At 38.4% G+C, this 24,666-nt stretch overlaps 1 protein-coding gene across 7 annotated transcripts in view; it reads right to left on the reverse strand.

Moving 5' to 3' along the window:
- LOC124272488 (arf-GAP with GTPase, ANK repeat and PH domain-containing protein 1-like) overlaps nucleotides 1–24,666 on the reverse strand; it is an 88,215-nt gene that overhangs the window by 18,925 nt on the left and 44,624 nt on the right. For 2 of the 7 annotated variants that reach the window (XM_046707678.1, XM_046707677.1), the window contains exons 6-16: nucleotides 21,150–21,284; nucleotides 18,216–18,430; nucleotides 15,959–16,099; nucleotides 13,846–13,947; nucleotides 9,719–9,811; nucleotides 7,283–7,384; nucleotides 6,492–6,578; nucleotides 2,966–3,037; nucleotides 1,979–2,080; nucleotides 1,279–1,438; nucleotides 628–705 (exon numbers count right to left, since the gene is read on the reverse strand). In XM_046707678.1, the coding sequence (XP_046563634.1) occupies nucleotides 628–705; nucleotides 1,279–1,438; nucleotides 1,979–2,080; nucleotides 2,966–3,037; nucleotides 6,492–6,578; nucleotides 7,283–7,384; nucleotides 9,719–9,811; nucleotides 13,846–13,947; nucleotides 15,959–16,099; nucleotides 18,216–18,430; nucleotides 21,150–21,284 (1,287 nt within the window). The remainder of the gene's footprint in view (nucleotides 1–627; nucleotides 706–1,278; nucleotides 1,439–1,978; nucleotides 2,081–2,965; nucleotides 3,038–6,491; nucleotides 6,579–7,282; nucleotides 7,385–9,718; nucleotides 9,812–13,845; nucleotides 13,948–15,958; nucleotides 16,100–18,215; nucleotides 18,431–21,149; nucleotides 21,285–24,666) is intronic. The other 5 variants (XM_046707680.1, XM_046707681.1, XM_046707679.1 and 2 more) reach the window with 5 other exon arrangements.

A 24,666-nucleotide genomic window follows, 5' to 3' on the forward strand; every position in this document is an offset into this window, starting at 1 on the left:
AACTCTCCTGTGGCGAACACCTGTACATAGTGACCAATACCTGCAACTCTCATAACAAGGCATGAAGGAAAGCAAAGATGAAAAGGGAGTAGTATAGCAGAAGCAGTTATGGTGAGGGGTGAGTGTGGTGGGCGGCTTACCGCAACATCGACGTATGTGCGCCAATTACGTAGAGGCGATAGAGACACGGTGGAGTAAACAAGGAAGGAAAGAAACAAAACATTAGCTTGGGATTCACACTTTCCGGATTTGTAAATTTGACTTGAAATCAAGATCCCATATGTTGAATAAAAAAAGGTTAAGGATCATGGATCCCTTGAGGAATATAGTAATGAAACTGTGCACATTGTCTTCAATACCAAATTGTTTTGTTCAATATTAACCAAACACTGCAATTATAGGAAAATGCTTCACTTCTTTGATTTTTTTTTCAATTTTCTTTTATTATATCTTGTTAAAGTCTTTACTAAAGCTCCATACTGAAGGCAAAACTTTAAAATCAGACACGAAGAATCTAAGACTTCACCCCTTTGTATAACGTATACAAAATGTTGTATACACAAACTGTTCTTGTCTCACAGTCATTAACTAGCATCTCAACTGAGTTTCTGAAACTGTGGTACTTACGTGGGGTTATTGATGAGTTTGGTATAACTAGAGAGTTATCTATTGTAGGAACACCACCGTCTTGCGTAGCTTCTGAAACTGAAACACAACACATTCATGAGCTTGTATCACCTTAGATCTGTTTGCCAAAATGTATGGACTAGTTGATTGATGAAATATTTATTTGGTCTGGGTTTTGTATCACATTAGTATCATGAAAGGTAACAATAGCCAGGATGCTGATCCTGAATCTGCATTAGGTCCTCATAGCTGGCACCATGGTTTAAGCATAACACTTAAGATGCACTCATCTTTATCAGTAAATATGATAATAAAACAACCCTTTCCAAAACATATTTGACCATTTCTAAATTTGGAAGGGGGTATTTTTTTTCAGGTCAGTTTGCAAAAGAACTAAATTTTAGGATTCATTTTGAAATTACTTACATACTGCTAATCAAACTCAATCCTGAAAGACATGCTGGAATGTTGTTAGAGTTATCTGCCCTTGCAAATGACTACTTTCTGGGAGAAAAGAATTTCAACTGAAAGGATGAAGTCCGAGTTTTTAATATCAAATGATTACTAATCGATAATAAGGTATCAAGGGTTTCCACTGTAAGTTGATAACTGTCCCCCCTCCCCATAAAACATCATAAGAGCTTTCTATACCAGATAGACTGCTGATATCTCCATTGACTGGCGGTGGTGGTGGGTGATGGGCGGTGGTTGTAGTGGTGGTCGTACGAGAGCCGCGAGGCCGCAATCCTGGTATCTTCACCGTCGTGTGTACTAGCGGAATCTCCTTCCCGTGCACATCGTCCATGTAGTCCTGGCAACACAGGGGGGATATACAGCACTTGACTAACAACCAGGTACTTATTTAGGACTATGTTTGTTGACCTGGAGAATATCTTCAGTCTCCCCACTGATTGGCATATTATTCATAAGAATTAAGGATTGTTTTACGTCTTTTGTGCATTTATTGAAGGATAAAATCATATATTTTGTTACCATATTTGTAACAATTATGAAAAACCCTGGACAGATGGCAATTATGCTTTTACAATTACACAAAAGGCCACTATGAAAAAGATGTTTTCTGAAGACTTGTGGAATTAAAAATTAATTTCTAACCATGTATTCTCACAATTTTAGAAGGTATACACAACAAAATAACAATCTTTTTTCTATCTGTCCCACATATTCACTCTCAAGTGTTCTATACATAGCTGGGTCCAAAGTTCTCTGAAGTAGCACATGAATCCTCTTAAATCACAAATATCTAACAGAAGGGTTATGTCAAGAACCCTGTGACTTGTATGTGCCATTCCAACGCTGATTCCAACACAGCTGATGAGGTTGTACTTACATGTAAACTAGGATGGTACGTGAGCTTGCCCTGGTCTTGCAGACACACATATTTCTTCTTCCACTCCTTGTTCAAGCCATGACTCTTCTTGTACAAATAACCCTGAAATATCATGGAGCAAATCGTCTTAAAACATAGTGTTAACTATATGATGAAATAATCTCAGTGATTTGCTTTGAACATAATTTCAGTCATATCACAGTAAGTCAAATGATATGAGAGGCAAGACTTAAATAATGCATGTCTGCCATGCTGACACCATCAGTGAAACCACTGACTATGGGTAAGGTGCTGACAAACATCGAAAGGGCAAATATGGGATCAAAATTCATGAATTTTATAGGTTTTTGACTAGCCTAAGGGATGCAACTCTGATAACTGGGTCATCACTCACCCTCTGTTCCACTAGCACTCACTGATCACCCAGATCAGTTGCCTAATCAATGCAGTCCTGTCTTACAACCAGCAGACGTTGCACATACAACCAGCAGAGGTTGCTCTTACAACCAGCAGAGGTTGCACATACAACCAGCAGAGGTTGCTCATACAACCAGCAGAGGTTGCTCTTACAACTAGTAGAGGTTGCTCTTACAACCAGCAGAGGTTGCACATACAACCAGCAGAGGTTGCTCTTACAACCAGCAGAGGTTGCTCTTACAACTAGCAGAGGTTGCTCTTACAACCAGCAGAGGTTGCACATACAACCAGCAGAGGTTGCTCTTACAACCAGCAGAGGTAACTCTTACAACCAGCAGAGGTTGCTGGGGACTAATTCTGACCTAAAATCCATACCAGCCACCAAATATTGCTTAATCAGCAATCTTGCAGAAATTCGCATGGGTGGCAAGGCTAAAGTTCGGTGAAACCATCACCCTCAGTATGATGCAGACAGATCAAAACTCATCGTCAGACTCAAACCACAACCCATGACCAACCAGAGGATCACGCTGAATGAGCGAAAATTCAAGGTCGACCCAACACACTGACCTGTTTTAGCGGTATTGCCCGTCCACTGCCAAGCTTCTCCCCCTCACACTTCTTCTCATCCTCCTTTTTGGCCTGCAACACAACAAGTTCATCTCTACACCTCTCTTTCTCCCCACACAATTCTTATACTGCACCTATTCTAGGTGTCCAAGAATTCTATCCTTTTCACAATTTAACAAATCAACATTTTGAAGTGCCCGAATTGAATAATGCATCTAGTGTAGAAATTACTCCTTCGTTACTGTTTTCAAATATGGTGTTGAGAACATGAAGATATTTAATTTTGAACCAAGTTATCAAGCGACATAATAATTACTGATACTTTCTATTGAACAAAAAGTATGAACAGGAATGTACACGCCACACACACAGACAAGAAGAGAGGAGAACAAAGACTTACAAATCTCAAAACATATTTCCTACTCCATGATAAGATTTTCATTCTGAGATGACAAATTAGGCCATAACCATCAACACATATATTGTCAGCCCTAATCTACAGTTCTATATACATTTAATAATAGTATACCACACCAGTTTTCATGCATGTTAACTCCATAACAACAAAATATGTTTGCTTCAAAGGTAAACCCTGCTACATCCTTAGTAATTGTTATAAATTAATCTTACTATACAAATGCATTCATGCACTAACTGAAATAATAGCCAGTCTTGTATCAAAATCAGCTTACATTGTAAGCAACTCAAAGCATATTCATTCAACTTAACAAACACTGCTCAGTTGCAAGGAAGTTTGAAGCTAACACTGTTAAGATTGCAGCATTCTTTTGTCACAAAAATCAGTTTCATGCCAATGTTAATAAGTCAAGTTATTTGTTTACAGTACAGCAGTAGTCTAATTTCTATGGTTATTCCATTACTAACTGTAATGTCAACATTTAGTGCTTTTTGTATGTTTGTTATTTAATGACACTGTGCAATATTCCAGCTGCAGACAGGGCCTGTATTTGATGGAAGTCTGAACCAGAATATAGAGACTGATACTCTGAGCAACTATTCATGTTGTTTAGGTATGCTGGCATGCCACCAGCCAGGTATGTAACCACCTGCTCCGTTACAACCTCTACAACCTAGTTTAAGGACAAATTTAACCTTGAATCCCCAGCATCTAACAGTGGAAGGAAAATATCGCCAAATCCAGACACCAAGTGCCAAACCACGATATCACTGGCCAACATTTTGACTAAGGTTTAAACCAATTTGCACCCAGCGTCAGGATTTCACCATATTTTCCTGCCATGAATAAAATGCCTTTCATTTACTCGAATTATCAACTCTGCAATTCACACTTATCATTCACCAAGGAAGGGCAACACAACCTAAATATGTACATTATCATAGCTTAATTGATACTATTGTGAATATCATTTCCATGACAAGTTCTGATTTCTCTACTGAATATCAAAAGTAATCCTAAGAAGGACAATGGTCTATTTGCACAAAAGTATTAAGATCTATGACAGATTTTATTGAATGTTTTATCCAGACCATGAGCGATTTTGATGCCAGTAGCCTCCTTCTTTGGGGAATATATAAATCTAATCATTTCAATTGATTTTTATAACAGCCGATGCACAATCCTGGCACTATTCCGCAAAACGAACTGTGTTCCACAAAACAATCTAAGTTCAGGATGACCATAAACTGCAGAATTTAACATTTAACTTTCATGATGGAAAGGGCCCCTGTAGGACAAGAAATAGTTTTGGTGGTCCATGTAAACTTAACACTTGATGAGCCTTTCTGTTTCTGCCAATCTCATAAAATCAGATCTGAAGACATACCATTAAGGGTCTCCCAGAATGACATTCCAAACATCTGTCTGCCAATCTCAAAAAATCAGATCTGAAGACATACCATTAAGGGTCTCCCAGAATGACATTCCAAACATCTGCTTTGATGAATCTGAATGCATTTTAAAAAAATACCACGAAGAGGTTAACGTGAGGCATTCTGAATGAAGCACTGGTTTTCACTCATTCCGATGGGGGAAACATTTAAAAGGGTACAAGACTTTCCATACCTCATGAATGGTTAGACAGTCTCAGTTTTCAAATTGTGAATCAAGATCAAGACCATATTCCAAAGCACAGTCTGTATGGAACGAAACCAGTGCCACAAAGATCACAAAAACTGCTTTCTCATTGGCTAACATCAATTTCCAATTGGTTATTGATTGGTCAGTCGAAGTTTGTAAAAATTGCTGTGATATGACCTGCAATGGGATGTCCTCAGTTTACATAGATACGACTATAATGAGATTGTCTTTCCACAAGTGAATATTGTCCAACACATTTACATAGATCTGACTATAATGAGATTGTCTTTCCACAAGTGAATATTGTCCAACACATTTACATAGATCTGACTATAATGAGATTGTCTTTCCACAAGTGAATATTGTCCAACACATTTACATAGATTTCACCAAACATTTTAGAATTCAATCAGAATTTTAAACTTCCTTTCTAATGTTATTTCTGACAGAACTTGAGCAAACAGGTGAGTACAAACATGTCATTCCCGGACAAGGGTAGAGTAGACTGGTGGTGTGTCTACCTGGGAACACCATGCCAGCTTGGTGCATGAGACTCCTAAATAGACAACAAGGGTGTGTGGTGCGGCGGTGACATCAACATCTAGGTCTACGACAACACTGAGACTCCCTTTTACCTTCTAGAATAACACTGCTACTCTACTGAACACATTTGTGTAGATCCGGCTACTCTACTGAACACATTTGTGTAGATCCGGCTACTCTACGGAACATATTTTGTGTAGATCCACCCCTACATTAACTGTCCCCTTATACAAACAAGACTATTTTCCTCCTTCACATACCCAAAAAACTTACCATCGAAATCAATACAAATACCCATCACAAGTTTAGAACAAATGTTTCTCTCACCCTTTCATTCCCAAATCAGTAACACATTCCAACACCTCTTTCACTCCCAAATGAACATTTACACTCATTCCTTTAAGTTAACACATGACTTTATCCACCCCTCTGACTATTAGGTTGGGGTAGGCCAAGTGGTTAAAGCGTTTGTGACGCTGAAGATACTGGTTCGATTCCCCATGTGGGTACAATGTGTAAAGCCAATTTCTGAACTCCCCTGCCATATTGCTGCAATATTGCTAAAAGCAGCATAAAACCACACTCACTTACTCTCACTGGCAAGTCAACACATTTATCCAACCCTCCCATCTTTATCAACACAACTTTCAAAGTCTTCACAATACAATACAAACCTCAGCTACTTAATGACTTAAAACATTGTAAACCTTTTTTCTTCTACTTCTAATTATGAACATCTTAAACCAAGTGTTGCTTTAAAACGACTATTCCCAAAGTAACACAAATCTCACATTGCCTAGATATACATTCATATATGGTATAAATGCGATATCAACTGGCCCCTGTGGTGGATCTACAGCTACTAAAGATATGAACACCATTCAAACACACGGAAAGTTGTCACCGCTACACATGTCGGCTTACATTGAAGAGATTCGACCTCCGTCTGTTTTTTCTAGACTGCGTTGGAGTGCTTGTTGGAGTAGGCAAGTCTTTCCCTTCAGGCTTATCCTGTAAGAAGGTATATATGGCAGACATCGTTAGTCCTTCATCTATATGCTATAGCCAATCCCATGCTCTAAGTAATCACCTACCGTAATCATTGCAAACTGGGAATTATCAATCATTACTAAAAATTGATGAAGCAAAAAAAAAACTTAATTGCATTATAATTTAGATTTTATTAACTCCCAGTTTACAGCATCCATGAGCTTCATGCTGTTTCCTGATTGGCCACCTGTTATATTACCCATCATCCTGTAAGTGCTATCCAATCAAAGGCAGACAAAAAAGCCACCGTTTATATAAAAGCCATGCACACAGTAGCCCATGCATTCAAATCATAACATCAAAAGAAGTGAATTACAAAAATCAACACAAGAAATATTTATTTTAGGAAATCAAAAACAAAAGTGGCAATGACAACCTGAAATGGCAGAATCTGTTTTACAATGAATTGATGATGAGAAGGAAATTATTCAAGATATGAAATGTGAAATCACAGCACAACTCTAGGTTTGAAACCTATGTAGCTAGTCCACGCCCTAAATCATAATTCACACTACTAGTGCAAAAGTCAATGTGTGAGCAATCAGCCAAATTCAAGCCGCAAAAAGGTGATTGGTTAATCCTTCCATGCTGTGTAAAAGTTAATGGCTAGTTGCTATGGCGATGTGAGGGAGAAAAGTTCCGTCCAATCAGCTGTAGGCACTTACTAGTATGAGGCTGGATCTGACACGTGTCATTCTAGTCAGGAGAGGGGTGAAAGGACTATTGTCGTGAATTTGTAATTCCATCATGTAAGAATCCATTTTTTCCTACAAAAGGAGTCAGAGAATCGCATAATAAAAATAAATGTTAATTAGTTTCAGAATTAACTGGACACAGTCCATAAAGCAACGTCTATCCACTGTAAAAGTTATTAACATCAATGCGACACCATCTGATCAAAGGTTAATCATAAACCAACAGCATATGAATTTTACGGAACATCATATTTCCACTTACAGAAGATTTGTCTTTTGGACAAATATTTCCTCACATAAGGGATTTCCATTACATATTTCTTCAAGGGCTTATTAATAAGAGCTGTAAGTTTTAATTTGAAGATCAGTCAAATTTTAGTAAGTCTTAATCTGTATTAGTTGACAAGACATACAAGGGGCTAATGCTAGACCATTATGACAAGTACACACAAAGGAGAGAGCTGAATTAACTGACCGCATATACAGGCTCAGAGATTATATTGATACAAGTACCTATAATGACAAGCCCGGTATACATTGAGGGGTCAGTAATACTATAGTAGCCACTATATGACTTAACAAGAACATTAAATATATTTAACACAAGTTTAACCTAAACGTGTATATAATTTCTCTTCAAAGGAAAGACCATCAACCTTCCTCCCAAAATTTGAACTGAGAGTTTAATTTCCCTTTTTTAAACTAAAACCATAACAATCAGATCCAAAGAACTTTCCAAAGTAATACTTCTACAATTTATTTTTATTAAATCCTCATGGAGGTGTACATGATGAATCTGTCAACAAGATAAAACAAACTTCAGCTATCAAGTATTTTGAAAAAGTAAATTTTTTGTGATTGAATTGAATCCACCTTCAGGAATCTGTAAACCCCATCACAAATTTAATCTCAGTATGACAAATGTATGCCATCCAACTGAGCAAAAAATGTAGGAATAACCTATTTCTTTCTTCAAACTGTGCAATAAAAATATTATTTCTCATTCTAATGCATATTAACTCCATATTACAAGATGTCATGGTATTGCTTTGATCAAATAGTCTCTAATTAGGATAAAATGTTGCTAAAACACTACCTACATGTATATATCGCCTAAAAAGCTAAGCAAAACTTTCATTATTAATCTACCAGTAGTATTGGTAATTATATACCAATGAGATTATTATCTGTAACATAAATATATACAGCAGAGTATATGAACATTAGTTAACTTGGCACGAGTTTAGTATTACAGTTAATGAATTCTTGCTTATACAAGTTGATTTTCTTAATTTACCATCGCAAGGGCCTTAGCACTCTACCCTACATCTCTCTTGGTCCCAATATTTGCTTAATGTTCTTTAAGGGCACATTCAGCAATATTCCAACTGTATGATAACAGCCTTCAAATTATCCAATCTGGACAGACAAACCAGTGTTTTATGATAACTGTCCAGCCAGTCAGGACATGGCAAAACGTGGCGTCAACCAAATCACACAACTCAATAGGAGTCTGATCCTTGATGTAGTAAGGCAGATGTCAATAAAAAATACCCTCTAACTTGGACCATGTATACAGTACAAAATATACATCATCAGTTGCAGGGAGAATACTACCTATCATGGTTGTATCAGATTGTGACTCGTGCCTTTGAAAGACCAACTGGGTATTACAGGAAACACTTAGAAAAGGGTATAATCTCTAATTCATCTGTAGCTTGGAAGTATTCAAACTTTTGTGATTATGAATCTCAATCTAAAATGGTTCAATCCACTTGTTACCTGAAGAAATCTAACAACCTAACCCCTAATTGAGGGTGGAGAAAAATCCCTATATCAGTATACATCTGTGTACCAACAGAAAAGGGTCTGAATGCATGCATGTTCATGTGGCCTTCAGTGAGTTCCGAGCACAGTGAAGGCACTGTCTATATTACGACAGCTGTTATTGTATTTCTTTACAGGTTAAATACCAGATGAAATCACTGACTTTTTTAGGCTTATTTCAAATCTAGATAGATAGATCCACCTTCCTGGTTGAACCTGTGGTATAACGACCATATCATCACACGATGGAACCCATCTTCATATACACCAGTGCCCTTATTCTCAAAGCGTTTGCAGCTACGGCCAAGGTAAGTCTATGTTGTGCTATAGTAGTTACAAAAGTCGTAGTGCTATGATCGCTTTGTGGACATGAGCCCAGATGCTAGTGTTTCAAGACTTGTCTAGACTACGGACTTCAGTAAGTACAGTCTGTTATACTGAAAGAAACACTGACAGAGACACAGACGAGACAATACACTACAGAGCATACAAGAGAGTGGATATGATGTTAGTAGATACACGCAGTAATGATGGAAGGCATGCACACGTCTCAGACCAGACGCGCTTCCACAGACTTACACTCATGAAAGTGGGCTTCAGGGATTGTTTGTTTTTCCGAGCCAAAAAATTGGCCGTGGAATGGTGGACATGTTGGCGAAGATCAGTAGCTCCCTGTCAAAACAAAGGTCCACTCACATGCATTTTGCAAAGCTAAGCCATGGCTGGGAGGTAGGGGACAACCCTTTCCAAAACATAGGGTCACAAATACTGTTCACTTATCAGATTATGGGAAGGTACTCTTAATACTGACCCAAACTTGACAATTTGAAACTCGAGTTCTTCTGAAAGATTCCAGTTTTGAAGGTTTCTTGTTTAAATTATAATTATTAGAAAAGACTTTCTTAGCACTTCTTAATCTTGCTGTTTGGAATTTCAGCATTTCAAATGACACATTCGTGTTTAAGCAGATCTAAAATTTAGTAATGAGGTACATAAATTAAGCTGATTTTTCAACCATTTTGATCAGTTCTAAAATGATTTCTGAATCCCTCTAAATTTGTAATTTAACATTTTGTTCAAAACAAGTCAACAACTGATTGAACTATTAAGCCAATAGTCAACAGACTTATGGGAGACATTGTAAGTTAACAGAACGATAATTTGCCATGTTGTCCCCTCCTCTCTAACCTCGGGGGGCACATCCTGCTCTTGGTTGACACAAAGCTCCATGTACTATTGCAACAAAAGTCCTGGCAATTTGCCCAAGTAGCCCTAGCGAGAAGCTCAGTTCACCTTAAGCACCGACTGCACAAACATACATCTACATACCGCCTGCATATTCAAGAACTGTAGATCAATAATCTAGTATTATTAAAATTACTGCCAAAAAATATTTTTACAAAAAATGTCTTCAATCTGGTTCTGAAATAACTTTTAACATCCATTAGAAAGAAATGGGTAAGTCATATTAAATCCCAATTTGACCAAGAACGTTTGCGATTCAGTTTTAACAATTTATTTGACAATTTTGAAATTAAATGAAGTCACTTATCTTGCATTAAAAAATGTCATATAGTTAAGCTATTTGAGAATTAACAATTTTGGGACATCATTGCCTCTGAGACATGAGACTGTGTGAAACAGTTCATCCACCTTCTGTATATATTGTGCAACAATGCTAAAGGCAGTCTATCAAACAAAGAGATAGAAGTATTGCTCTCAGGTGTACCACTGTAATCAGACTGATAGAAGTGGTAGCACTTTCAATAATCCCCATTTTCCAGGGCTCTCTGAACATGATTCTATCGTCCTAAAGAGCAATACAAGAACAAGATGCCAACGGAAATGAATACAACATTGAAATAAAACCAGCATAGAGGATGACAAAACATAAAATGAAACTGAATTAAAACTGAAACAAAAATACATGATGCAAAGAAGGCTTTCCCCTTTTTACTACTTGGATCAAAGAATTTCCTCCATAAATCTTGCATTAAAGGATTGTTTTGTCATAGATTGCATGAAAATAATTGCATAGCCTTTCATTTCAGACATCTTCAACAATCCCTCCAAAGTGTTTAGTCCTGTTTGGTATATTGTTTAACACTTCACTAACAGTATTCCAACTATCTGGTCTCTAAATAATCAAGTCTGGAGCAAACTAGTGATTGATATCACGAGCAACGATCCACACTGTTGGGGAATGCTGACATACAATCAACCAAGTTATTAAGACTGACAAATCTTGCTGGTGACCTATTCCAACTGGAATCTCCAAAAGGGTTTTGATATTCAAAATGGTTGACTTGGGTTCCTTTTCAGGTTTACTCCTGTTATTTGACTCTAGGGACCCAAACATCTTGAACTGTTACCATTTGGTTTACAGTGAGGACCCCTTGACTTTCATGCTTAATTTCAGCACAGCTTTATTTTTGTGTATCACTACCAGATGCATTTGCCTTTAAGAACTTTGAGTCCAACTCTGTTGGTTCTTTCAAAATTTTACTAACAGTGCAAAGCTTGGATGAAATAAGATAGAGGTAAACAAATCTATCTTTTCCATCTTTGGCAAACATCTTTGATCCAAGTAACAAATCAGGTTGGGCTGAATGACACATGACATGCATATGCAACGATGCTTTCTTAACTAGCAGTAGGATTCATTCATGAAATATGACAGTGGTGCTTATGTTCATGTACTGGGTAGCATGAAAACAAGCATAGGTGATTAATGGGGAGAATACAACAAAATCATCAAAAAAGCAAAAGCTCAGGAACGGAAAGTAAATGAGGAACTATGATAAATGAACTAAATGAACTAAATGAACTACCACTCTGACAGTCAGAGAACATGAGTGAGTGAGTGAATTTTATTTCTCCAGAAATACTCCAAAATAGTTAGGGGTCTCCTAATTCTTTCACATCCCCAAAGCTAATCTGTCATGCCAAATGTCATAGATGACCAAGTGCAGTAATGTGAAAGAATGTAGCAGTCCTTGATATTTTTCAGCAGTTTATTCCAGCAATACCATGGCTGTATGTAACTTAACAAGTCTGAACAGGCAAAACCTGGGACCCTAAACATGACCAAAGACCAACATGTCATGTCATGGAAATCACGGGATCTGATCACCGAGCCAGATCACCAGAATAATTTGAGTGAATGAATAAGGTTTTACACCTCTTTAAGCAATATTTCAGCAATACTATGACAGGAGACACCCAAAGTTGGCTTCATACATCATACCCATGTGGGGAATCAAACCCAGGTTTTTGGCATGATGAGCGAATGATTTAAACTGCAAGACTACCCACCATGACGAATCATTTGAGTTGTATTCTTGAAATCAAGAACTGATTGAAAGATGTTTTGTATCATAGTTTGGGACAGACAAACCAGAGCTGTCAACAGAAGAGGCAAGCAGCCCCACACTAGGTAAAGGCACACAGACAATGAACAGTTGGCAGCTGGATGCTTGTTTATCCATCAGGACACACATCAGGCAAGTACACTTCTTTCTTCCATGAATATCATTTAATGTTTTCTGACTGCCAGATGCTAATTAGATAGGATGACATGCATGATATACTACTCAACATTTGACAAGCACCAAAATAGTCTTTCATCAGGTATGGTCCTTACCAATTGTTGAATAGTATGTACTGGAACACATCACTTAACAATGTCATGGAGGTGAAGGCATAATTCTATTTTTATGGGTTTTACTTGTTGGCAAATGACTTTGTTTTCAGCATTTTATGTACATGATTCTATCTTCAGTTCACGTCCATGATCTGTATGTAGGTTTGTCAAGTGAGGGAGTGAAATGCACATGCTAAATATTAGTATATACGTTAAATACACATATTGTCGTAAGTAGAACATTCACATGGGTTCTGTCTTCACCAACAATTTGGGCAATGTTACGTCAGTGAACTCAGCATTATTTTCATAAATACTATGTTCATACAAACATTTCTCAGTTTTATATAATTTCCTTTGACAAAACACATCTTCAAAGATTAATTTTCTCTGAAGAAAATTCTAAAAAATCCTCATGTGCAGGGTATTAAGATGCTAAAACAATAAAGGTTCTTTGTGAATATAACTGTGCTCATTTAAGTGAAATTATTGTGCAAGTGGACTATCTGCCTTCCCAGTCAGGCTTGTGAGTTATCTGCCCTTGCCATAGAGGGAACTACTGGGTGATGAGCTACCCTACACCAAAGCCCTTCACCAAACTGAATGAAACAGAGGATGTGAGAGGTAGAGTTCTGCTCATAATCGAAAACACTGCTATTGCTCCCCAAAATCTATCAAATTTTAAAAATAAAAATCCTTTTATAAAAAAAGACAAAGTTTTAAACATAAAAATCCTAATCCCCCATGGGCAATTCTTGCACAATCTTAAATATCCCTTTCCATCATGGTTTACAAAATTTTCATCTCCCTAAACAAACTCAAATACATTTTTCAGTATATGAAATGTTTTCTTTCAGACCTTGTTCCAGGAAATGTCATCAAAATTGCCCATACCAATATCTAAGTATTTTCTACACTGTACATAAATATATCTGTTGCACTGATAACAAATTATTTGTGTCCCTGATGCAAATTTCCAAAGATGATAAGCAGTCCGTGTTTAAGATGCTGAGACAGTGAGTCAGGTGAGAAAGGGCAGAGTGCAGAATAAACAGAAACTTACACTAAAGGAGTTGGATTTCTGAACAGAAGCGGTGGGTTTTTTATTTTTCCGAACAGCCAGAGGTGTCGATGCTGTTACTTCTCTAAAATCAACTCTATCTTCCTACAACAAATACGACCCTTCTGCATGAAAACACTTCACAATTTGGTTGATAGGATCAATAACATCAAGTATCAACCACATGGTAATGCTAAGTTGACCAGGGGACTGACATCTATCTAAAACAGAAGCAGCCCATTCCTGAGGTCCAGTATCTGGAATCATACAAAGGAATTTGTGATAATTGGGTCTGGACGCTATTGTGAACAGTTTTTCACTCACAACACACCTTGTCAGCTTAATGCTAAGTAAATGCCCTTGTGAACAGGTGTTTATCTTTACCTCTTTGTTTAAACCCCAGAGGAGTGAGTGAGTGAGTGAGTGAATGAATTTAGTTTTATGCTGCTCTCAGCAATATTCCAGCTATATGGCGGCAGTCTGTAAATAATAGTCTGGACCAGACAATCCAGTGATCAACAACATGAACATCGATCTCACGCAAACCCTCCGAGGAATGGTATGATGCTGACAAACCAAAGACCAATATAACAGCAAATCAGGGATTCCACCTACTACCAGCAGATCCTGGCATCACAAAGGTTCACAACTCTGCACAGTGAACTGAGGCTCTTCAGATGACACCTGTGTTCCGTCACCCATGAGATACCAGAAAATGGAGACTTTCAAACAACGCCTGGCACAATGTCTTCATGTTGGAAGATCTGTGTAGTAATTGTATCTTTTGTTTCTCGTTGAATTGCAATTCAGGTATAATTAGAATTAACATGGGGATCATAAAACAATTACGTTAATGTTGATCAACAGGCTAAACCATATGATTTCAATATTTGTCTTCCATTTAATCCAGCTCTCAGCAGTATCCCAGCTAAATAACAGCTGTCTCTTTTATACAATTTTGTCTGAACCAGACAATTTGGTGATGGACATCATCACCATGCTCTTCACAAATGGGATACAATGACATGCATCAGCAAAGTCACTGAGCCTGACCACCCAATCCCGTTAGTCGCCTCTTACAACAAGCATGCATTGAAGACCATTTTTAACCATCCATCTTGTATGTCAATGGATACTGCATTTTTTTCCACGTTTTAAAGGATAAACCATTTAAGATATACAAGGATATAAACGAAGACAACACAGTATAAAATATGTCAGGTCCACGAGACAACATGTACGAGAGTCATGCATACTTAGTTTGTCATTAGTTAGTGCTTAAGTGGATCAAATTTGTAGGTAAGTTAAAGAGTGAATATATTGAGTACAGGTGTTTTTTCAAATTCATAAAAGGTAAGAAAAGTTTGGAAAAAAATAAGAAAAGAAAGGATACTTGAATACCAAGCAACTTAAACAACCAAGAAATTCATTGGATGATGGGTACAAATTTGCATATTTAAACATATTTCCTGAAAAAGAATACTTAATGGTTAGATATCTGAAATAAACATTTCAAAAATCATTTTCAAAATATGCAGCATACAGTCAAACATTCAATCAGTGTGTAAAAGTTTGTTCCCAATGTGTGAGACACATCACAGACATATACAGATTGTCTATCATATACATTTAGAAACATCTTGGAGAAAATCCTTTTTAGAAACATGTGAAGCACTTGAACCTTACATCAATCACAGAATTAAATACATACATTCATATTAGCCAAAGACTTATTCTGACACGAGAGAGTAGTGATATTCAGGCAATTACCCCCAGAGTCTACAATCTTGCTGTACCTACACTGGCCTGACCCGGTGGGCTTCTGACACGGGAGAGTAGTGATATTCCGACAATTACCCCCAGAGTCTACGATCTTGCTGTACCTACACTGGCCTGACCCGGTGGGCTTCTGACACATCTGGGAGAGTAGTGATATTCAGTCTACTATCTTGCACCTACCCCCGAGTCTACGATCTTGCTGTACCTACACTGGCCTGACCCAGTGGGCTTCTGCTGTGCCTACACACGCTACTAACACAGAGAGTAGTGTGATATTCAGACAATTACCCCCTGAGTCTACGATCTTGCTGCACCAACACTGGCCTGCGCTACTAACCTGTGAGTCGGGCTCGGGAAGAGGTGGGGGGAGTTGCTGGGGAGGAGGGAGATGCTGATGCTCCTTCTTCTTCCTATCTGACTTCTCCTTTGTGGATTCTCGCATCTCCTTCTCTTTGGTACTGCTCCCTGACTGCTGACCCTGTAGAGAGTGAGTGAGTGACAAATGAAAAAGTAAGAAAAGCACTCACTGAATTAACTTCTTTGTTTGTTGTTTACACTAAGTGATATTTTAGCAATATGATTGCAGTTTCTTAACAATCAAATCTGAACCAGTCAAACCAGTGATTGATATAACAAGCAGCATTCCACGCCTTTGGGGTATAACAAGCAATCGTCACCAAGCCTAGCCACCTGATAAGCTGCCTCTTACAACCAGCATTGGTTGCAAAGTACCTGTTCCAACCCTGACCACATCTCATGCTGTCTTTGTGTTCTAAAGAGTAACCATTGATATGTCTTTCAGGTACGACAAGTCAGTGAAAGTGTCTGGTTTTAAAACCCTGAATATATTGTTCTGGATACAAGTGCACCAAAAGCTAAACAAGTAGACTGCTCTCCCTACTGACAGTGTTGTTCGAGATACCCTTCCAGAACAAGACTGAGCAAATCACCTGGTTTACTCCTTGCCTGTTGTTCTGGGTGCTGGTTACAAGCCCCAGCAATTCACCTGGTATTCTCTAACAACAACTCACCTGGTTCAATCCCTGACTAGTTTTTTTCAGGATACAGGTTCGATATCAGCCCCTACCACTCACCAAGTTCACCCTTTACTTGTGTTGTTCTGACACTTGTCCCTTCTAAGCCCTAACAACTCACCTGGTTTCACCCCTTATCTAGTGTTGTTCTGCACAATTGATCATGCAACCCCCAACAACCCACCTGGTTCACCCCCTGACCAGAGCTGTTCTGGATACTAGTCCCCCTGTAACCCCCAACAACTCACCTGATTCACCCCCTGACTAGTGTTGTTCTGGATACTAGTCCCCCTGTAACCCCAACAACTCACCTGGTTCACCCCCCTGACTAGTGTTGTTCTGGATACTAGTCCCCCTGTAACCCCCAACAACTCACCTGGTTCACCCCCTGACTAGTGTTGTTCTGGATACTAGTCCCCTGTAACCCCCAACAACCCACCTGGTTCACCCCTGACTAGTGTTGTTCTGGATACTAGTCCCCTGTAACCCCAACAACTCACCTGGTTCACCCCTGACTAGTGTTGCTCTGGATACTAGTCCCCCCTGTAACCCCAACAACTCACCTGGTTCACCCCTGACTAGTGTTGTTCTGGATACTAGTCCCCTGTAACCCCCAACAACTCACCTGGTTCACCCCTGACTAGTGTTGTTCTGGATACTAGTCCCCTGTAACCCCCAACAACTCACCTGGTTCACCCTGACTAGTGTTGTTGTGGATACTAGTCCCCTGTAACCCCCAACAACTCACCTGGTTCACCCCTGACTAGAGCTGTTCTTGATACTAGTCCCTTGTAACCCCCAACAACTCACCTGGTTCACCCCCTGACTAGTGTTGTTCTGGATACTAGTCCCCTGTAACCCCCAACAACTCACCTGGTTCACCCCTGACTAGTGTTGCTCTGGATACTAGAATCCCCTGTAACCCCCAACAACTCACCTGGTTCACCCCTGACTAGTGTTGTTCTGGATACTAGTCCCCTGTAACCCCAACAACTCACCTGGTTCACCCCTGACTAGTGTTGTTCTGGATACTAGTCCCCTGTAACCCCCAACAACTCACCTGGTTCACCCCTGACTAGTGTTGTTCTGGATACTAGTCCCCTGTAACCCCCAACAACTCACCTGGTTCACCCCCTGACTAGTGTTGTTGTTCTGGATACTAGTCCCCTGTAAGTCCCCCCCCAACAACCCACCTGGTTCACCCCCTGACTAGTGTTGTTCTGGATACTAGTCTCCCTGTAACCCCCAACAACTCACCTGGTTCACCCCCTGACTAGTGTTGTTCTGGATACTAGTCTCCCTGTAACCCCCAACAACTCACCTGGTTCACCCCTGACTAGTGTTGTTCTGGATACTAGTCCCCTGTAACCCCCAACAACTCACCTGGTTCACCCCTCACTCTGGATACTAGTCCCCTGTAACCCCCAACAACTCACCTGGTTCACCCCTGACTAGTGTTGTTCTGGATACTAGTCCCCTTGTAACCCCCAACTCCACCTGGTTCACCCCCTGACTAGTGTTGTTCTGGATACTAGTCTCCTGTAACCCCCAACAACTCACCTGGTTCACCCCCTGACTAGTGTTGTTCTGGATACTAGTCCCGGTTACCAGTGTTCCGGAGCTAGATGTGGACTGACTGCTGGTGCTATGACTATCATAGGGCTTGCTGGACTGTGTGCCATAGTAGGATCGTTGTGAGTGGTTTGGGGTACTTGGGACAGGGGTCACAGTAGATGGTAAAGATGGGTACCGGGTCTGTACTATCCTTTGGCAAGCTGTAAATCAAACATGTACAGAATATTAGTGACAAATAACAATTACATAATCATAAAAGTTTACTACAAATTTAAAGATACCATTAGCATGTGTTTGCGAATGAATCACAATCAAATAGTGAATGATAGCAGGTATTTCAGAAAGCTGGCCATTTCCTGCAGTTCATGTAGCACCCATCACAAATGCATGCAGGGTTTTACAGGACGTGAATTCCTGCGTCCTATACACATAAAAACTGACATATCCACAAGGACTCAGGAAAAGTCCAAATACTTTTTGTAAAAATTCCAATCAAGTGACAATAAGTTATCACTGAGTTTGCTACTAGCTGGGTTATGGTATTATTTGCAATTTAATTACTGTAACAATGTGATGATCATGATACACAATACAATAACAGTATTAATAATAATATTTAAGTGTCTGGGTCCCCATTTTGTTGTCCAGGACCCCTGAAAATTAAGGGTATGAGTCCCAGGGACCCTCAAATACAGGAGTCAATGTTAATCCCTGTGCATGAAAAGGCAAGTAAACCTGTTAACCTGAGAATAAAGAAAACAAATAAACACCCCCACCCCACACCTGAAAAATGCCAAAACAACCAACTGTAACATATGGCACAAGCCATAACAGGGAATTATACAGGACATCACTTTTTGTCACTCATGCATCAAATTCAAACGTCCTTCACATGTCAGCCATAAATTGTTTGGAAATTTACTGAGGCCTTGAAAGTCTTAACCCTGTTTCAAACATAAGTAAAACCCTTTACCAATGTCAAAAAATATTTATAACTGATATGGAGGAAATCTACACACATGACTTTTACAGAACAAAATGTGAGTGCTATATATTAACTCTGATAGTGATTTGTGAGAAAGTTTAACACCAGCCAGCAATGTTCTGCCTGTATTAGGTGGTCTGCAAGTAACTGTCTGGACGAGGCAAAGAAGTGACTGATGATAATACTAATGATCCACATAATGCACAGCTGGATGATATGCTATCAGCTAAGCCACATCTCCAGACCACCAGATTGAATTTAGTGATTCTTACACACCACAATAGAGTGTTGATAATGTGTTCTCACCCTGGTCTACACAGCATGGATTCTTTCAGTTCATGGCTGAACAGATTAAAGCATTCTTAATCCCTTGGGCATATCTCCATGCCTTTGGTTTAGACTAACAATCGCAGCTTCGAGTTTATCAGCATGGTCCCTGGACCATATTATTGTCTCAAAGCCCCGCCCATTCTGTAGTGCTTTAATCTCAGGCTCCCATTTCACTGGGGAACCTTTTAAGCTTAAATGGAGTTGCCTGTTTCTATCAAAATTGACTGACTGAGTTTGGTTTTACGCCGCTTTTAGCAATATTCCAGCAACATCACGGCGGGGGACACCAGAAATGGGCTTCACACATTCTACCCATGTGGGGATTCGAACCCGGGTTTTCGGCGTGACGAGCCAACGCTTTAACCACTAGGCTACCCCACCGGCCCTATCAAAATTGAACATTTTCAGAAACCAACCATTAAAGTCTTAGAATGGTAATCACATACCACATGAGGAGCAAGATATACTCCAAAATGTTGTGTTCCTCATATTACAGAAGTTGACACTAAAGGATTTTCCACACTTTTTGATTAAACTATGGTATAACAATACCAACACATATGACTGTTTAAAGTTAAGCATGAAAGTCAAGTGGTCTTTGTCATAACCCCAATGAAAAAAGATAACATTATGAACTTCCTAGATTCAAATACTTTGTCAGCAAAACTTAAGAAACCTATGACCCTTTAATTTCAAACACTGAAGATGATGTAGTGTTTGACAACATGAGCAACAATCCATGCAATAGGATAACTGACTGACTGAGTTTGGTTTTATGGCGCGCTTTTAGCAATATTCCAGCAACATCACGGCGGGGGACACCAGAAATGGGCTTCACACATTGTACCCATGTGGGGATTCGAACCCAGGTCTTCGGCGTGACGACCCAACGCTTTAACCATTAGGCTACCCCACCGCCCCCAATAGGATAACAATGACATGTGATCAACCAAGTCACCTAGACTGACTGCCCAATCTATTCAGTCATCTCTTACAACAAGATGGTTTGCAAGGGACCTGTATTCCAGACCAGAATACCTAGGTAAACTTATCTCTTCAAAGCCACAACATTAGTTACTGTCATACTGACAGAAACGTGGAAGTTCTTAATTCCAATCTGCAAGGTTTACCCTGACATTTCCTGCAAGCAGGGCCAAATATCAGCCATTGAGCATGTCCAAATAAACCCCTGAACTTCCCATGTGTCATAATATGAAAAACAAACAAAACCACCCTCACTGTACGACAACAACAATCTCTTTTTCAATTCCTAATACGCAAAAAACATCACTATCTGCACAGGAAAAACACAAAACCTGAACTGTCATGCAAGACAAATATTACTGCAGAAATCAAGATGTTTCCAGAATTCAAACAAGATAGAAAACAGAATCGGATTTCATATCACAAACATCATAATCTAGAAAAGAATTAGATAAAACAACAATACTTGCCCAGTAGAAGAGACAAAACAGACATCACTGTGTATCCTTTGTGAACAGGCCTAAATATTTTCTTTGTCAATAGAAAGCATCCCTATGACTTAACCCTCTGCTGCATTTCTAGCTAATGATAAAAAACTTCTTCCCGCTGTACTGTCTTACCATCCTGAAAGACTCTCTCGACATTTAAACCATATGTGGCACACGTTTCATAGTAGGAGCATCTCTTCAAATCGGAGGCAAGTTTTCTCGCCCTCATGTCGTCAATTAGGCGAGGATTACTTTCGCTTATGGCATCTGAAAAGAGAAATGTAAACGTAAATGGAATTCCCACATATGAGTTTGAGATAGCTGATAAAGAATTTTAAGCCTCAGAATAAATAAACAAAGCTTTGATTCACTTATTTATAGAAGATGCTTCCTTTATGACATTTTCATGTGATTTATGAAAGATAATAATCAAAGTTTACAAATCTCTCAACATCATGTAGAGATGGAATTTTATCAAATGTCAGCACAAATGGGAGTGTGTATTATTCCAAAATATTTCACAGGGATCTGATCTTCTTAAACTTTATTTGATTTAAAAAAAAAAGAAGTCTTTGTTTATTATGAGTTATTAGCAGAGTGCAGAACATAAAGATTTTCTGATGTAGTTCATCTCTTTCCAACAGTCATTAATAACCGAAATACAACTTCAGTCTACGTCTTGTATCACACAATAATACTGTACAATATACAATGTGTATTACAGAGACTTTTTTTAACGTTTCCAACATTTGTAATACAACATAGGTCTTTGTTTGGTACCAACGCTTATGAAGATGTTGAGAATGTTTAAAAAACAAAGGAATTGTTTTGAGGTAGTTTATTTGCTTACTACTGTCATCAACATCTAGGACACAACATTCAGATATTGAGGAAGAATAAGTTACAAAACTAGGGTTTTTAAAAAAATAAATTTTATATCTTTTTTGCTTCAGACATTGATACTCAGGATACAAAAGACGGTTATCAGAGGGAGCTTCTGAAACCTGAGAAATAATATCTTTTCTGTATCCCACTGATTGTTTAGAATTGCAACAAAACGTTCCGACTTCAGGCATATTATGCCGAACAGCTGATCTGACTTTAATGCAAGAGCATCCGGTATTCCGGGGACTATTTTGTGGTAATTAGGCATGTGATAGATGTACACAGATGTCACCTCACTGCCGCATGTGGTCTCTGAAATCTACACACTTCAATAAAGGAAAAAGAGTTGTGTGTGTATATTTCACATCTGGACTTCATTTGTATAAAAACATAAATTTGCTGAGTTTTTCCTCCCAAATATTTTCCAATTCTCTCCCAGCATGGAATGCGGAAGTGTGATGTGGAGAATCAGTGCAACACTCATTCTACATTGTGTAAGACTGGAAACGACATTTGAGTAGAACCACATTGTCTAACACAGCTCAGCTTGGTCTTTCAAAAGGGCAACACATTTTCCAAATTCTCACATTTCAAAGAAATCTCTTAATGAATGAAATCTGGGTTTTGGGTTCAGATGTAGGAAAAACAATTATTTTTCCCAGTTTATAATTCAAGTGTGATATTTAGTACATGCAACTACCACTAATTTCAAGCAATTTGAACCTTGGTTCCTGTTCATGGAGGAAACGAGAGCCTGGTAGACCAATTTACTGATTAGGCTGCAAGGTAAGAAAGTAATTACTGCTGGACATACATGTGATGGTGCTGCTACCGTAACTTCCTCATCAGCTTGCATAATTACATTATCTCCTCAGAACTATATTGCCTAAAATATTCCAGACCAAACACCTTTCAGCAACATCACAAGAAACCATCACTTTCTTTTAGATTTGAAATTTACATATCTTCTAAGAATTCAACTGGTATTTTTAATGTTTCATATTAATGGTCCTATATTTCATTGCGAGAATTCAACAAATTCTTTCACTAACCCTTAATTAATAATGGTTTAACCTTTTTGGTATGTAATAATTAATGGATCTTGACTTGGATTAAACTCTACACTGGCCATCTGTTATTTGGTGGTTAAATGTTCTTCTATTTCATGTATGACCTGGGGGTGTTGCTATTTGCATGCTGGTGCTCACATGGAATGATTTCAAGCATAACAGTTGCCATGGTTTCAAAGACAGTTTTGGTATTTTAGTGGCACTTTGGAACTCTCGTCCCATTATCATGCAGAATCCTCATGTATTTCATGAAGGATTTATAACTTCTCAAAACATAAACAGGGCTCGATTTAATGCTTTGTTACTTGCTCTGGTGCAACCCAATACTACTAAGTGCAACCTAGTTATTAGTCTAACTTGCACCAGGTGCAAGTCAATTTTTGAGACTTCAGCTGGAAAACAGAATGATGAGGAACTGACTTGGAAGAATGACTCTGATGACTGTATGAGCAGTGACTGAAGGACATATTGTTCATGATTTTTTAGGAAGTAAGATAACTAATCTTATCAGTCCCAGATTTCTTTTGTTTTAATATTCTAAACTATCATTACCAAAAGTCAAGCAACATATTTTATACAAGATTTTATATTGAGCAGCAGGCGCAACCTATTTTTATCTGATGCAACAAGATTTCTACCTAAGGTTGCACTGGGTGCAAGTAGGTTTCATTTCTTTAAATCGAGCCCTGCATAAAGTAATAATTCAATAATAGAAGATGCATCGTATTAAATACAAGTTGCTGAAATTACATTTAAGGATGAAATTACAAAAGATATTTATTAAATGCATTGTAAGTTGAGTGCTCCAATGAGTATCAAACAATTTTTCAGCTACAACATACAAAAAGGATATTCTTTTGGAAAGAAACTTGAAATTTTGGAGCAGGTGGAGAGCATTTTTCAACTAGTCAAAGAAAATGGGATGCCATTCTGCTACCACAATTTATGTTATATTAGCAACAAGAAAAAAGATATATGATGCAAGATTATGTTATTAATGCAGACAACAACTTCCACTAAATGTCAATTGGGAAAGATTAGTCACATCACAGAAAATGCTACAGGCATTGCTTGTGTTTTCATGTTCTTTCATCATTCAGGTCTGAAGCTTTGTTTTTTAGCATTGCTTTCAGCAATACTCCAGCTATATAACAACTAAAGTAAATATTCAAGTCCAGACAATAAACCTACATTTTTAACTTTTAACATTAAAAGTTGCAAAAAGGACAACTGGATTTCCATACAATTTTAAAAAAACTGAATCACAATGCATCAGTCTTGAGATAAATGTTTCCTCCATTTTAATGTCAACTCCTTGCATGTCAACTGCCTCTGTTCTGTGAAAGAATGGTTTTTGGCACTAAAAATATTTATCATATCTAAACATTTGGAGCCACAGTATTTACTATCATGTTATTATTCACATGCTGTAGTTGATATTTTGGAGATACTGAATGTATTTTACTTCCTTGGATCCAGTTTACCAGGGATTCTTAAACCAATGAGTACCCATAGTTAAAATAACTGTTCAGGGAACTTATTAAATCTGAATTTCATCTGTTCATGTCCAAAATGTGTCAGATGCTACCGAAGTTGATGACAGTGATATATGTTTCAGGTAAATATAGCATCTACACTGACATCACACAGCACCTGGTGGCAGTGGGTAGCCTAGTGGTTAAAGTGTTCGCAAG

The sequence above is a fragment of the Haliotis rubra genome, unplaced genomic scaffold (assembly GCF_003918875.1).
Source record: "Haliotis rubra isolate DU_JTF1 unplaced genomic scaffold, ASM391887v1 Scf17, whole genome shotgun sequence".
In the NCBI taxonomy this organism is placed as follows: Eukaryota; Metazoa; Mollusca; class Gastropoda; order Lepetellida; family Haliotidae; genus Haliotis; species Haliotis rubra.